The 15,516-nt window shown below is 49.2% G+C and overlaps 1 protein-coding gene across 3 annotated transcripts in view; it reads right to left on the minus strand.

Annotated features, from left to right (window-relative positions):
• The window catches only part of Sh3pxd2b (SH3 and PX domains 2B), a 90,265-nt gene that overhangs the window by 9,115 nt on the left and 65,634 nt on the right, over positions 1–15,516 (minus strand). For 2 of the 3 annotated variants that reach the window (XM_028857791.2, XM_028857789.2), the window contains exons 9-13: positions 14,336–14,419; positions 12,065–12,182; positions 8,470–8,696; positions 6,131–6,180; positions 4,837–4,962 (exon numbers count right to left, since the gene is read on the minus strand). In XM_028857791.2, the coding sequence (XP_028713624.1) occupies positions 4,837–4,962; positions 6,131–6,180; positions 8,470–8,696; positions 12,065–12,182; positions 14,336–14,419 (605 nt within the window). The remainder of the gene's footprint in view (positions 1–4,836; positions 4,963–6,130; positions 6,181–8,469; positions 8,697–12,064; positions 12,183–14,335; positions 14,420–15,516) is intronic. The other variant, XM_028857790.2, reaches the window with a different exon arrangement.

Here is a 15,516-nt window from a genome sequence, read left to right on the forward strand (position 1 = left end):
CGAAACAACAACTGTTTAAGCCCTAAGCTTTAGTGGCAATTATTCCCTCAAAAAAATCCACCAATGGGATCTATCAACATCGTGGAACTGTAAAGCAAAGTTTCGAGGTGGGGGTGGCAATGATTTTGTTCAAGAATGCTTGACATGGCTGAGCATGGTAGTGCATGCCTTTCATCCCAGTTCTCGGGAGGCAGAAGCAGGCGCTGTGAGTTCTGGCCAGCCTGGTGTACATAGTGAGTTCCAGAGCAGCTAGGGTGACGGGGGGGGGGGGGGGGCGTGTTGTGTTAGATATAAGTTTGTCGCTGGACCAGCTTGAGCAAGAATAGAGGAGAAAGGTCAGAAAAGAAAAGGAGCTGCAACACTTCCATTGATGCCCCCGTTTTCATTGCCGATGTGTTGCTGAGATCCTGAGGATCCCTGGCAGACTTCTGAACATTCTGAGCCGGGGTGGCAGTGCTTATTGCTCAATACCCTGTGTTAGTAGAAACTGCAGGAGATACATTGTCAAAGGATCTCTAGCTTTCATGAAGTGAACTGAATCCAGGGTCTGTCTGTGCACACCAGGCTTACGCTCCACCACAGAGCTGTGCCTCCAGCCCAGGGAAGCTGTGTCTTAAAACCACATGATGCTTTTCAGCTCTCAAGGGAAGAAGCCTTTCATAGCCTACATGGTTTCAAGATGGAATGGACAGTGTCTTCTCTTTATGTAACACATTAGAGGAAAGAAGTCATGAATCTGCAGCCCAGACCAGAGGGAAGTAGGGAGTGGATCAGAGACCGAGAAAGAATCCTCAGGTGACTCCTGGCAGTTTCTCAGAGGGCAGGGAGTTCTGCAAAGGGTAGGAGACAGGGAGGCACTGAGGGAGGTGGGGGCAGGAGCAAGTACATGACTGGGAGGAACTAGCATGTCACTACACAAGCAGCCAGCCTGGCTGGCCTCTGCCCTAGGTCCCGTTCTTGTAGACTGTAGGTGGCAACTGTGACCCCCTGCAGGCTGGGGTCACAGAGATGTGACACTGCTCCATAGCCGGCTCAGAAGGCTCTGGAAGCCGATCAACCTCTTTTGTGTATTTCCACGGACTGTCTGACTCAGAGCTGCCTTGTCTTTCACTTCATTCTATGATGCTCGACGATGGGACCCAGGCCTCATGTGTGCTAGGAAACTGATCGACTGCTGAGCTATAGCCCAAATCAGGGACTGACACCACGGAGTAACTGCAGTAAGTATCAGTAACAACACAAAGAATTGAGGAAACCGAGGAAAAAGATAATCAGTGGTAACGGCAGGAGTGCAAGTTAAACCACCATGTCAGACAGACAGAGAAGAACATCAAGTCAATCAAAGGCGGGTGAAACAAGAACAGGCAGCTGCAAAAAAAGAATCCAGAAGAACGCTTGGATGCTGCGGGCTGCAGGAATATCATAAGAACTCAGCTGGTTATGGCAAAGTCACTACCTGAAGGAATCAGGGAATTCCTCCAGAGGAAGCCAAATCCCAAGGAGTTTTTGGTGTTACTTGGCTTGTTATAGATCAGCTGTCTTCTGTTATGAAAATCATGTGTGCCTTCATAGTTTTCCCAATTGACTTTTCCCTAAGAAGGGCTAACAGTGTGGACTGATCACTCTCTGGACATACACATTCCAGGTGTTTGGAGAACTGCCTCAGGAAAGGCTTTCTCTGGAATCAGATTCTCCCTTGGCCACTTTCAAGGACTAGCAGTAATAACAGTCCACATGCAAGTTTCCTGATTTAAGATAAATTCCACAAGGAGACACCACCTAGGTCAGGTAAACGTTAAGTAATAGCTTTACACAATTCAGCTCGGACCCTCCTTTCTTACAGCCTTACTAACTTTATAGACATTCTAACTCCTTACCTAACCACTTCTAGGAATATTTAGATAACTTTCTGTGCTGACAGCTATGCTCAGCCAGAACTCCCAGTTCAAGCCTCCCTGTAATTATCATCATTGGCAACATCCCGCCAGGTCCATTCCCAGTTGGAGGAAAGTACTTTATCAGAGATACCTCTGTACTCTCTAAGAACAGATTTAAGCATCCAGGCTACCTGTTTGAGAAGGCCTGGCAGATGTGCCAATTAAGCTTTACTTCCTCTTTTCCCAAATCTTACCTCTGGTTCCAGACCTCCCTTTAACTATTACCAGAGGCATCTAGCTGTGCACAGGCTGCCTAGCAACTGAGCACACTCTCCCCCACCCTGCAGAAAAAAACGGCAGATAGCTTGGACAGATAGGAGCCACAGGAAAAAAGAAGACAGTTTTATTTTCTCCCATTGACCTAGCAACTTACAGATTCTTAACATTTTCTACCAATCACGTTTAATAGTTTTATAGTTGAGCACATAAGATCCCTCTTCTTAGATATTACTCGAATTTAGCCTTTAGTTAATTCATTTCCCCATTGGTCACTTCCCTTTGGGGTTGCAAATAATCATTAACAGTTATTGCCTCTCAATGCGATTCTTATCACCCCTCCTTATCACCCCTCCGTTTGACCCTGGAAGCCTGGCTTTATATACCAGGACTTCCAGGACACAGGAGGACGGAGAAGAGAAAAGAGAATGGAAGAACTAGACGGGTAAGAACTTGAGAGAGGAACAAACTGAGATGGGGAAGAATTAGATTGAAGGGCTAGAGGAGAGTACCAGAGGAACGAGATGGAAGATGAGGAAGAGTCAGATGGGGAAGTACTAGCTGGGTAAGAACAAGATGAAAAGGACCTAGATGAGGCAGAGTTAAGACAAGAGAATTAAGATAGAACTTAGAGGAAGCAGTAGATAAATATAGAGAGAAATTAGCCAAGAAAGGAACCAGACATGAGAACAGAGCTAAAGCTGTGTATAAAGGATGTTATGCCAGAGGAATTAAAGCAAGTGGACTATAGAACTCGGTGTGCTGAGATCCTATTTCCTGAAAATAGTCCTCGCCGTTAGTAGTTCTCTCTCCTGAGCCCCTGGGATGTATAATATTAAGGCTGGTCCCTCTAATGTTATATAAGACTTGGAAAAGAACATTATAATTGTTGAATGACAATGAGGGACATACTGAACAGCTGGAGAGCACATTGGTGAATTTAGAGACTGGGCAGGATGTCCTATGGGTGTACCACCCATCTTCTTACAGTCCATGTGTCATCTTAGATTGGCCATGATATCTACCATCTATAGAGAGGTACATAGGAAAAAGTTATATTGTTACTGTTTGGGGGAAAAATGACAAGCCAGAAAGTATATGTTCCACAGAGATAAAATCTTTTCTTTCTTTCTTTCCTTTTTCTTTTCTCTCTCTCTTCTTTTCTTTTTGGTTTTTTTTTTTTTTTTTTTTTTTTGAGACAGAGTTTCTCTGTGTATCCCCAGCTGTCCCAGAACTCACAGAGATCCACCTGCCTCTGCCTCCCAAGTGCTGGGATTAAAGGTGTATGCCACCAATGGCCACTGTAATCTTATCTTTTTGAATGCTCGTTAAAAACACAGATATGATCCCAGGAATGCGAGGGGGATGGAGTTGGGAATTTAGCTCAGTGGTAGAGTGCTTGCCTAGCAAGCGCAAGGCCCTGAGTTTGGTCATCAGCTCCAAAGAGAGAGAGAGAGAGAGAGAGAGAGAGAGAGAGAAGGAATGCGAGGGGGTGACTGGATTATAGGTATCCCAGAGATGAGTGGATTTAATCTCTGCCTCCTGAAGTGGAGGAGGAAGCATCCGGCCAAAGTTTACTCATGACAGAGCAGAAGTGGGGGCGGGGGGGGGGGGGCCCAGAGGCCAGATCCCTTGGCTCTGTCAGGAGGCATCTTTGCAGATTTCTCATCCCACTCTTGGATGCTATCCTGTTACCTGCAGGCTTTCTTGAGAGCATTGGGAAACATCTTTCATCCCTAAACTTGTGAAGATAAAATTTACACACGCGAAGAGAAAGGACTTCCATTGGTTACCCAGGGATCAGAGCACACATGCAGACAATGGGAGAGGAAGATGAGAGAGGGGAGGCAGGAGGTGGCAGGAACAAAGGACCAGGAGAGGGTGCAGTGGATAAAAGCACTTGCTGGGTAACACTAAAACCCAAGTTCGATCCTTGAACCCGTGGTGGCTCAGGTCTGTGTTCCCAGCCTCGGCACTCCTATGGCAAATGGAAGGCAGAGACAAGAGACTTGGCCAGAAGTTCACATGCAGAGTGCAGCAGCAGAAATAACAGGAGACTGCCTCAAAAACAAGGAGAGAACCAAATTGCGGAAAAACTGTCCTCTGACCTCCACATGCAGTAAGTGCCCTGGGCGCATACACAATAAACAAATCCTCTTAAAAAGGAAAAGAGAGGGGCTGGAGAGATGGTTCAGGGGGTAAGAGCACTGGCTACTTCACCAGAGGACCCAGATTCAGCTCCAGCACCCCCATGGCAGCTCACAACTGTCTGTAACGCCAGTGCCCGGGGATCTGACACCCTGGACACATGAGATACACAGACAGGCAGACAGGCAGGCAAAACACCCACACATATAAAAATAAATACGAATTTAAAAAAGAAACGGAATACAAGCCAGCCACACAGGGCCATATATTGTATAATTCCACTCTAGTGAGAAGGTAAAAAGGCCGATGCTGGCTGGGGGGACAGGGTTTCTGCTAAGGGCGTTGGAACTGAAAGATGGTTACACAACTCTGAATAAAATAAACCACTGACTTTTACACTTAACTTGGCAAACAGTTCGGTATGTGATTATGATGATACCTTAATAAAGCCGTTGACCTCGTCTCCCCTGCCCCATAGCAAGAGTAAGAAGAGAGAAGGCAATGCCAAGGAAAGATTGACAGCCAGTGTGCTCACCTCGACCTTCAGGCCGGCCTGGAAGCTGATGCCGTCTGGGATGGTGGTCTGGAACTCTGCAATGGTGTAATACTCTTCTTCCACCTGGGGTGGGATGGGAGGCTTCGGCAGGTTGAGGCCTCGAGGCTGGCAGGATTACACACAGAGCTGACTGAGTCAGGGTGGGATGGAGGGATTAGGGTTACACAGAATCACCACCGAAGGGGTACTGGGAGGCCTAATTAGTCTCTGAGGGGCAAAACAGAGGATTTGACTGTCATCTCCTAGTTGAGATCTCACTTGCCCTTCAACTTTACAGTAACAGGAGAGACATGGGACATTTGGGTGTATCAGGAGAATCTGAGAAAACGTAGAAGTGTCCGACTGTAAGAGGCAGCGAGGCTGTGGGAAGACCACAGGTCTTTGAATCAGACCCATGTGGGCTGGAATGCTGATGAAGGACCATGTCAAACTTCTGCTTCATCTCCTCTAGAATGGGCATCCTAACACTACTGGCCCGGAACATTGCTATGGCGATTAAATTTGCTACTGAGTGAAGCACCTGGCACATTTATGGTGCTGGACAGGTACCCAAGAAGTGGCAGACATTTTCAAAAGGCCCCTTTCCAAATTGCTTGTGATCACTAGTGTTTTACAGTTTGAATATCTGTATATGTAGTGAGATAGGATACCTGGGGATAGGATCCAAGTCCAAACACAAAATACATTTATGCTTCATGTATATTTAGCCCAACTATGACATTTTTCGATATTTTTAGTGCATCTGTGTTTTGACTGTGATCTCTCATGTAAGGTCAGGTATGGAATTTTCATTCCACTTTTGGTGTCATGTTGGTGCTCAAAGTGTCAAGATTTTGAAGCATTTTAGGTTTTTTGGATTAAGGATGCTCAATGCATATTGGTTAAAAGTTACCTATAGGCCTTTTTATATGTGGTGCAAGCTTTTTATCCCAGCACTCCTCAGGAGGCAGAGGCAGGCGAATCTCTGTGAGTTTGAAGCCAGCCTGGGCTACACAGAGACTTCCAGGCTAACCAAGGCTATAAAGTGAGACTCTGTCTATAAATAAATCAGTGAATTAATGAATTAATAAATGGACCTATAGAGTTAAAAATGGATCAGAGTACCAGAATGTCACCAATGACAAACCTGTGCTTCTAAGCTTGGGCCTGCTTCACATAGGTGGCTGCATGAAAAAGAACTGCTTGAAAAGTACTGGAACATGTGAGGTCTGATGGGTAACCCAGACAGGCCCCAGGCCAGGAAGGTGGGGCCCTAAGGCAAGTGTGCACTTACAATGGTCATGTCCCGGCGAGGAGGGGGTCTTTGCCTCATCTTTGGTGATCCTATGGAGAAACAAGACTTTACTCACATGTAGAGTTCTACAGACAGCTTCTCAGTTGTGGGAGCCAGGTGGGGTCTCATCCCTCCTTCCTCTGTCCAGGAGCCACATGTTTGTGCTTCCATGAGCCTTCATGAGAACAGCCTGATAGACTCTCCTCATGCTAGGCTCAGGACCCTCCATCAACATGGCCTTCCCTGGTTCTTTACTACATGGGAACAATAGATGAACGACTCTGATCCTCAAGTACGGGGAGGCTGTCCACACAGGGCATAAAGCATGGACTCAGAGCCACACAGGGCTGGGCCCAGACTCATCCTGGCACAGCACAAAATTCCTGTTGGACTCTGAGCCATAGGTCATTTTTTGTGGAATAGCCTAATGCATACCTCTCCCTGGCAGCTGGGGTAATGTGAAATGCCGATTTCCATGTCTACAAGAATATTAGAAAATACAACAGAGCGCTAGCCAAGACATTTAGCTGCCTATATAAGGACTACCTTGCAGCTGGGTGTTGCCATGTGACTAAGTCCAGTGGAGGATGAGGGAAGGTGGAACATTTGAGTTCTTTCACTCCTCCCTGCCTTTCACTGGCTGGACAGTGATGGGTCACACTGAATGATGAGGTCAACAGGAAACAGATGTAGGAGACCAGGATCCTTGACTGCACGGAAGCATCATCTCAGCTATAGACACAAAACTGCTCTATTGTGTAGAATGGAAATGAGTCTCTAGACCAAATGAGCCATTGTTATTAGGGGTGTGTGTGTGTGTGTGTGTGTGTGTGTGTGTGTGTGTGTGTGTCTTGGGGGAGGAGACTTTGATTTAGCATCTGAACATCCTAACGAAGTCATGTTACTTCAGATTTTCATTAGGTCCCCGAGTATTAGTGGACTATGCTCTTGACTCTGAGAGTCCAGAATCACAGAACGAGCCCTGCCACGGCCAGTGGCACCCATGAAGCTCTTTGCATTTAAGCCTGTACAGAGAGCAGGGGACTCAGCTCAGTGCCCTCATCTCTGTGAGGGGCTGGAGTCCGTTCTCCACAGATCCTTGCTGCCGTCAGGACCAGCACGGGATGCTGGGCACTGCGTTGAGGCCACAGTTCCAAGTACAATGCAGACAACTACGAGTAACCCTGCTCATGGGTGTATGATGAACACTAACAGTAAAATACATACAGGGAGGCTTTGAAAAGCAAGGGGGGTGAAGCCCTGTGCTGGAAGCAAACCCAACAGGGGATCGACTTTTCTCCCCCTGGTTCACATATGAGGCCATGGAGAAGACTGGAGGGGTATGGGCTTGGGTTCAAGCCCCAGTCCCACTGTTACCAGGTGAATGACCTTGGTCTCACCGCCTATTTTTCTCATTTTTTTTTTTTTTTTTTTTTTTTGGTCTTTTTGAGACAGGGTTTCTCTGTGTTGTTTTGATGCCTATTCTGGATCTTGCTCTGTAGACCAGGCTGGCCTCGAACTCACAGATTCACCTGGCTCTGCCTCCCGAGTGCTGGGATTAAAGGTGTGTGTCACCACCACCACCACCACCACCACCAGGCTATTTTTCTGACTTTTATCTGTAAAACAAAAGCTGTTCCTCAAGCCAGGTGGTGGTGGCAGCGGCGGCGGCGGCGGCGGCGGCGGCGGCGGCGGCGGCGGCGGCACACGCCTTTAATCCCAGCACTCAGGAGGCAGAGCCAGGCGTATCCCTGTGAGTTCGAGGCCAGCCTGGGCTACAGAGTGAGTTTCAGGAAAGGCGCAAAGCTACACAGAGAGACCCTGTCTCGAAAAACAAAAGACAAACAAACAAACAAAGCCGTCCCTCAAGGTTGGCAGAGGAGTCAGTGAGCTAACCAGGAGATTCCTGACACACACGAGGAGCTTATCATCATGACACAGTGGGACAATCTAGGGAAGGACCAGTACACTGTTCAGATTCTCTACTCTGCTGGTGCAATGTCTGGATAAGTTACCCAAGGTCCCCAAGTTTCTTTGTTTTTTGTTTTTTTTTTTTTGTTTGTTTGTTTGTTTTTCGAGACAGGGTTTCTCTGTGTAGCTTTGCGCCTTTCCTGGAACTCGCTTTGGAGACCAGGCTGGCCTCGAACTCACAGAGATCCGCCTGCCTCTGCCTCCCGAGTGCTGGGATTAAAGGCGTGCGCCACCACTGCCCGACCCCAAGTTTTTAACCTGCAGGACATCAACAGATGGCAGGCTGTTGAAAGGAAGAGGGCGACATGGGAGGTGCTCTAAGCTCAGACAGACCTCAGCTGTCTGGAGCAAGGGTGGGTGGCACTCACTCTGCTTAACGTCACCATCTGGCACCAGGCGACTTTCAAAACGGCCATCCCTCTGGTTGTTGAGCAGCTCCTTCTCCCTGCCCAGAGCATTCTGCTGCCGAGAAACACCATCCAGGTCGAGGGCCCCTGAGTGGGCAGATGAGCTGAGGCCCAGCTTTGGGGGCAAGGGCTCCCCACTGCTCTTCTTTAGGTAGGAAGCAGGGGCCCAGCCCTCTTTGCCCTGGAACCTGGAAGGAAGGGGAAGGATTCAGGTCAGGTTGGTCGTGTGTGTGTGTGTGTGTGTGTGTGTGTGTGTGTGTGTGTGTGTGTGTAGGTGTAGGCATGCCTCTATACGTCTTGTTCAGGATGGTGGATGTGGTGGTTTGAAAGAAAACAGCCCCCAAAGGGAGTGGCACTATTAGGAGGTGTGCCCTTGTTGGAGGAAGTGTGTCACTGTAGAGGTCGGCCTTGACGTCTCATATATGCTCAAGCCACATCCAGTGAGACAAACCACATCCTGTTGCCTGCAGGACAAGATGTAAGAACTCTCAGTTACCTCCAGCACCATGTATGGTTGCACATTGCCATATCCCACCATGATGATAATGGACTGAACCTCTCTGAACTGTAAGCCACCCCAACTAAATGTTTTCCTTTCTAAGAGTTGCCGTGGTCATGGTGTCTCTTCAGAGCAACAGAATCCCTCACTAAGACAGTGGGACAGAACATGCAATTCACGACCCTCGGAGGATGCCTACCTTAATCTTTTTTTAATGATTTATTCATGTATTTTTATGTAATTTGCATGTATGTCTGCATGACCGAAAAGAGCATCAGAGAGAAGAGAGGTTCAGATTACATGACAGATGGTTGTGAGCCACCATGTGGGTGCTGGGAATTGAACCCAGGACCTCTGGAAGAGCAGCCAGTGCTCTTAGCTGCTGAGCCATCTCTCCAGCCCCCTACCTAAGCCTTTACGCTAGCTTTCCAGGTCTTCCCCACCTGGTCTCCACCTGTCTCTCTCAACAGCTACTGTGTCCCACACATCCCTTCACTTGCAGTCTCCCAAATGCACCGTCACTTCCCCACACTGCTGCTTCGGGTGGGCCTCTACCTGGCAAGCTCCTCCCCTCCCTCCTGGTGGCACTTGCTCCTCTTCCCAGGCTTTACTTAATGTCATTAAGTCTTCTTCTGACATCCAAAAGAGGCCCAGTCTCCACAATGGCCCTCTGGATTCTGCACACCCTGTAATCCCAGCACCTGCAAAATGCACTTGGTTGTGGCTTTCCTGTCTCTAGCTAGAATATGAGCCCTTGGGGACGAGCAACCAGGTATCGGTGAACTCAATAAAGAAATGAAATGCCAAGGGGCCAAGCTGCCCAGCTCAAATCACATCATAGGCAAGCAGCGGTAAAGCTCTGCATCAGAGCTGTCCCCCATGGTACCACTGTGACGGTGACAACAGTCACAGCAGTGACAGCCAGCACTCTTAGCACCTCCTCTGTCACAGCTGCCCTGAGCACTTTACAGCTGTTCATGTGTTTGAGGCCAGCCAACCTTGGCAGGAGGGACTGCAGGTCCAGCCCCCTAACCTAGCTTCCCAGCAAAGCTTTTTAAGCACCAACGTGACCCCACCAACGGAAAATTCCACACTCGACTTCATGTGATGGATCACAGTCAAAATGCAGCTGTATTAGATTTGCATGAACTCATCTTCCAGCTGTGCTTTTACAGTGTATATGTAACACAGTGAGCGAATCGAGTTTACCCACCGCCCTCCTCACCGGCAAGACATCACATTACACACATGCCACATTCCCCAAAGATGAAGACATCCCAGATCCCAAAGACTTCTGTTCCCATTTCCAATATGGGATTTTCAACCAGAATTGGGATCTGTTTAAAAGACGAGAAGCCCGAGACCCATTGGTGTTAAAAACCTCACTCAAGTTTACAAGCAAGTCTGTGGCAGGAATAGACCCACACCTCTTAACTTGTCCTTTGTGGCCTTTTACCAGCAGCCCCAGGCCCTGGTTCAAAGCCTCCCACTGACAGACAGGGCTCTGTCAGCTGACACAAAGATACTTAGATGTGAGTGGTGTAGTTCCATGTAGGTGGCCACTGAACTGAGGAATGACAGGGACTCTGACACACCAGTTCACTGTCCCTAAAAAGGGTATCGGTGAGGGCAACAACTGCCTAATTCTCACATGGCAGAACTTGGGTTTCATAAATAACCAGTCAGGTCTGTCTGGACCAGAGATGTACTGGAGCGAGCCCACACTGGCTCACCAGAGCCCACTGCACAGACTTCTTTGGAACTCCACATTTAGTGGCATCACATTGGTGGCTTGAAAGTGGCCACAGGACAGGTATTTACACCATGGAAATTAGCCAACCTCACTGAGAGCTACTAGTATCTCCCCAAATAGGTGCTCACACCTTTGGGGAAAAAGGAATAGACCCAGCTGACTAGTCATGATATATGGCAGAGCCAAATCTCATTATGAATCACTTAAAGGCCGGGAGGTGGTGGCACACGCCTTTAATCCTAGCACGGGAGGTAGAGCCAGGAGGATCTCTGTGAGTTCGAGGTCTACAGAGCGAGATTCAGGACAGGCACCAAAACTACATGGAGAAACCCTGTCTCAAAAAAACAGAACAAAACAAAAAGAATCACTTAAAGAAGCAGGCAGTGGTGGCGCACGCCTTTAATCTCAGCACTCGGGAGGCAGAGCCAGGCGGATCTCTGTGAGTTCGAGGCCAGCCTGGTCTACAGAGTGAGTTCCAGGACAGTCAGGGCTGTGTAGAAGCCTGTCTCAAAACAAAATAAAACCCAAAACAAACAAACAAAAAAAACCAAACAACAACAAAACAAAACTACTTTAGAAACAAAATGGCCTGGGTTTCAGTGAAAACAGGTCACTTGTAACTGGAAGCAAATTTACAAGGAGATAGAAATCTGTACAATTAAGCATTTGTCAAACTTAAAAAGCCTTCTAAGAGGGAGTAAGTCTTGCTTTCAGTGGAAAAAGCTAGCTAAAATGCAGCACAATCCACATCTTCAGGCCATCATTTGAGGCACAGAGCCGTAAGCACAGACAACCCACATGGGAGAGTGAGCAGACTCTGGGGAGAGGAGGGCATGGGTTCCGATACTTCCCAGCTTTGGAGGACCCTTAAGCTCACCCTGACAACTGCCCCCTGAACTCCAGAGCTGTGAGTTCCAGGGTATGTTACTCTGCAGCATGGTACCGTGACGGTCACATGTCATTTAGTGACTGGGTGATTTCTGAGAAATGCTTTATTAGGTGACTTTTACCCTGTGCCAACACCATTTTACACAAGCTTAGACAGAGCAGCTCACTACACACCCTGGCTCTGGTGTAAGACATATAATAGTGTTCTACTCTCTGAGGCTTGGAGAACTCAGAGGTTTTGCCTGTTAGGACTTTATAGGAAAGCTATGGGAAGGGAGGGGAGGCCGAATCGCATTAAGACGTGTCCTTTCATAGCTGAGACAGAAATGTCACCCACCTGCCTGCAGTTGTTCACAGACCTCTGTGAAGCTGGAGCCCACGCGAGACCCAGAACCCACCAGACCACAAGCAGATACCTGATCTTCCACCAGCCTTCCAGGTTCTTCTGGATGACCTCCACCACAGCCCCTCGCTCTAGGTTCATTTCGTCCTGGTCACGAGCTGTGTACGGGTAGATGACCGTATACTTCTCCTCTGTAGGGACACAGGGTGATGGGGTGAGGAAGAGACCGGAGGAGTCCAGGATGCTAGCTGTGAACTGGGATCACAAGGAGAGGATTTCTCTGCGAGATCTCTGGCTCCCCAGGCTCCCGCTGCGCTCTAGAGGCCCCAGTCCTTCTGACGGCCTTGGCATTGCAGAACCTCCCTCCTTTCCTTCCAATCTGGACCTCAAGGTCATGGTCCATGACTTCATGCAACATTCGGACCCACAGCACCTTCATCTCCCTCCCTCAGGTTAGCTCCCCAATTCCAGGAATTACCTCTAACTAACTCTACTTCCTCTGGGAAGAGTATGAGCTCCATGAAGGCAGAGATTGGTCTATTGGAGTCATGTCTCTGTCTCCGGCACTGCAATGTGCCTGGCAAAGCTGGTAACTGTTTTATGAATGAGCCTCTGTCTAGGGAGGGAGCATGTTCTGAAACCCCCCTGCGGGTTCACAAAGTGAGTTAAGCCTCCTGGGCTCCTGCTAGCTCTTGCTTTATGGAGACCAAGAGTTAAGCTGAAATTGCCACCAAGGAGGGGACAGAGAGCACTTCTCATTATCTAGACGGTGACTACACTCCACTTTTTACCGGCCATGCTGCAGCCCTGACCCAATCACGCTTATTACCTGCATGGCTGGGTTCCTTCCCACCCCACTCTCCCCACAAGCCACAGTGCCACCCTTACAGCCCACACGCCTCCCCGAGAGCCAGCTCCCACTGTGTTATCACAGCAGCCCAGGGATCCTGCTCAGTGGCAGACCCTGGGCAGGATGCTCGGGAGGGTAAAGGAACAGTTCTCATTTCCAGTGTCCGCTCTGGCTGCTGACACAGAGAAACACGAACACATGTCCCAGGGGAGCCCAGGAAGGAGAGGAGAGGGCTGTTCTTAGATTACATTTCAGTTCATAGGTGAGAGGCTGAGCCAACCATGACCCAGTGCTCATGCTTCTTGGGAAAACACTTAAGGCATCCGTTGCCAGCCAGCTGCTGCAGAGGAGATGGGAAGCACTCAGGCATTTATTTATTTATTGAAATGGCCTGCTGACCGACTGAGGGGGCTGTGCTGACTTGTGGCACACATCTTGTGTTCAGCATGGTCAGCTAGTTCCCCTTGTGCTGATTCAGCAAGTACCAGGCTGGGGTAGGAGGGAGGAAGGAAAGAAGGATTCTGCCAGCCAAGCACAGTAATTTTGTGTGGTTCAGGTGGGAAGGGGCACTATCTGGGTCCTCATCTGAGTGCATTCAAACCCATGAGCCCTGGGTCCCCTCAGGCTCCAGCTGGGAGGGTTCTCAAGCTGGGGGATTCCAGAGATGCTGAGTGACTCCAGACTGAGCTCAGAGGCTGTGCAAGCAATGCCTGTTTTTCTGCTCGTGGCTCATCCATGTGCAGTAGGGGTGGCTGAGCCCCTACCTCTTGGAGGGAGAAGTGCGTATGACCCTGGTCTAGTCACAGTACAAGGCCTGGCTATTGCAATTGGTTCAGGGATGGCACACAGCGGGGAGGGCTAGGGGGAAGCAGTCTTAGTGCTTGTGTTGAAGGAGAAGCTGAGTTTTTGGTGACTATCCCGGATAGGTGCCTGGGCTTGCTGTCCCGAGAAATAGAGCTGTGTCAATGAAACAGAATAGGGCACAGGTGATGAGGGTACATCCAGCCTTGCTTGAGCTAGTTCTAGCCTGGCTTTTTAGTGACACTTCCTGTTCCTTAAAAGACAGCGTCTCATTATGCAGCTCAATCTGTCCTCAAACTCATGATCATCTCGTCCCAGCCTTCAAGTGCCTGCCACACATATGAACCACTCACCACCAACCTGGCTTTTCATACTTTTGTTTCTGCTTAATCTGGTTGATGTGGCTTCATCCTGTGACTCAAACAAGTCTGGTAAAAGTAATGGGGCTGCCCAGTCACGATCACAGAAGACCCAGGCAGGCACCTTTTTAAACGGGGACACTTCAGAGCCCCAAGGCCATCATTACCCCAGGCCCACTCCTCCCCATCCTGCATGCTTGCACACACAAGATGACGAGCTCATCTTCCTCACATGCAGCAGACACAGGCAATCCCAGAGCAGGGAGCTCATGCAGACAGATGCAAGGACCTGGCTCCAAGCACCAAATGCAAAGAAATCTCCAACGGTAGGCACCTTGACGCCAGCTGATGGCATACAAGTCCCCCAGAGTCCGGCGGCGACCCACAGACCGGGGCAGAGAGCAGTACCTCCAGGAGACTGGCCAGGCAGCATGTTGGAGGGAGGGCAGAAGGCAGAGTTAAGAGACACTGACTCCCAGGGGCTGTAGGCCTGGGAGCGCCTAAAAATGTTCTCTAGGTGCTGAGTCTATTCCCAGTCCAGGCATCCTAGAGAGGAGGTGCTCGGGGAATGAGTGAAGAGGTGTCCAGTAGACGTTCTATTCCTAGAGTGATTACACTGATAAACTGCCACAGTAGAGGGAAAGAAAATGCCCAAACCCGTAGGAAGATGTGCTCCAGCTGTGTGGCCCTGGGCAAAAATCAGCCTTTCTGAGCGTGACTCCACATCTGTGAAATGGGGCTAATAGTTTCTTCTCAGGCATGCCATCATAGATTGTGTAAGGAGGCACAGGCTGCCATCAGGGTAGCCCCTCCCTTTAACCTGAGCGCATCCTGTGGTAGCCTGTGTGCTTGGCCCCCAACTCCTGGAGGGCCATTGAAGCAGAGCAAACAAACCCCAGAGTGTCACTGTCACAACTCAATGCAAAGCCACATGCGAGGCTTGGGTGTGTAAATTTTGGGGTTTCTAGACCCTGCTCTCTTTACCCCCTTTTCTGACATACTTCTTTTGTCTCTTTGCTTCCTCAGAGCCACCCACTGAACCCCAAAAACACTCCCCCACCCCCAGGCAGGATGGGGAAACAGGTCACAACGCTTCCATGGTCAGCAGAGAAGGCTGAGGCTTAGAGAGGTGTCTCTGTCCCAAGATCACTCCGTATGTGGCAGAGGTAAGATTCGCACTCAGGTCTGTCTGACTCTCAAACACCTGTGTGCTACCAGAGGCACTGAGGGCCTCTGCTTTGGAAAGTTCTCGGGGAGAGGAAGCATGGGCCTCCGCATTGCTGGAGTGTCAGGCATCACCACATAGAACATCTACCATGAGATGTCCCCTACAAAAGGAAGTATATGGGAGACAGAAGGAGACACACCAACAGAAACATCAGGCATGTTTAAACAGACAGGGTCAAAAGACTTGTAACTGGGCAAGTATAGCTTGGCATTGTGGTAGTGTTCGAGAGGGTGGCAGCAGCAGCCAGGCTGGGAGTCCCATAAAAGGGTGAGGGCCAGGCTTTGACA

Source organism: Peromyscus leucopus, chromosome 8b, assembly GCF_004664715.2.
Source record: "Peromyscus leucopus breed LL Stock chromosome 8b, UCI_PerLeu_2.1, whole genome shotgun sequence".
NCBI classification, from domain to species: Eukaryota; Metazoa; Chordata; class Mammalia; order Rodentia; family Cricetidae; genus Peromyscus; species Peromyscus leucopus.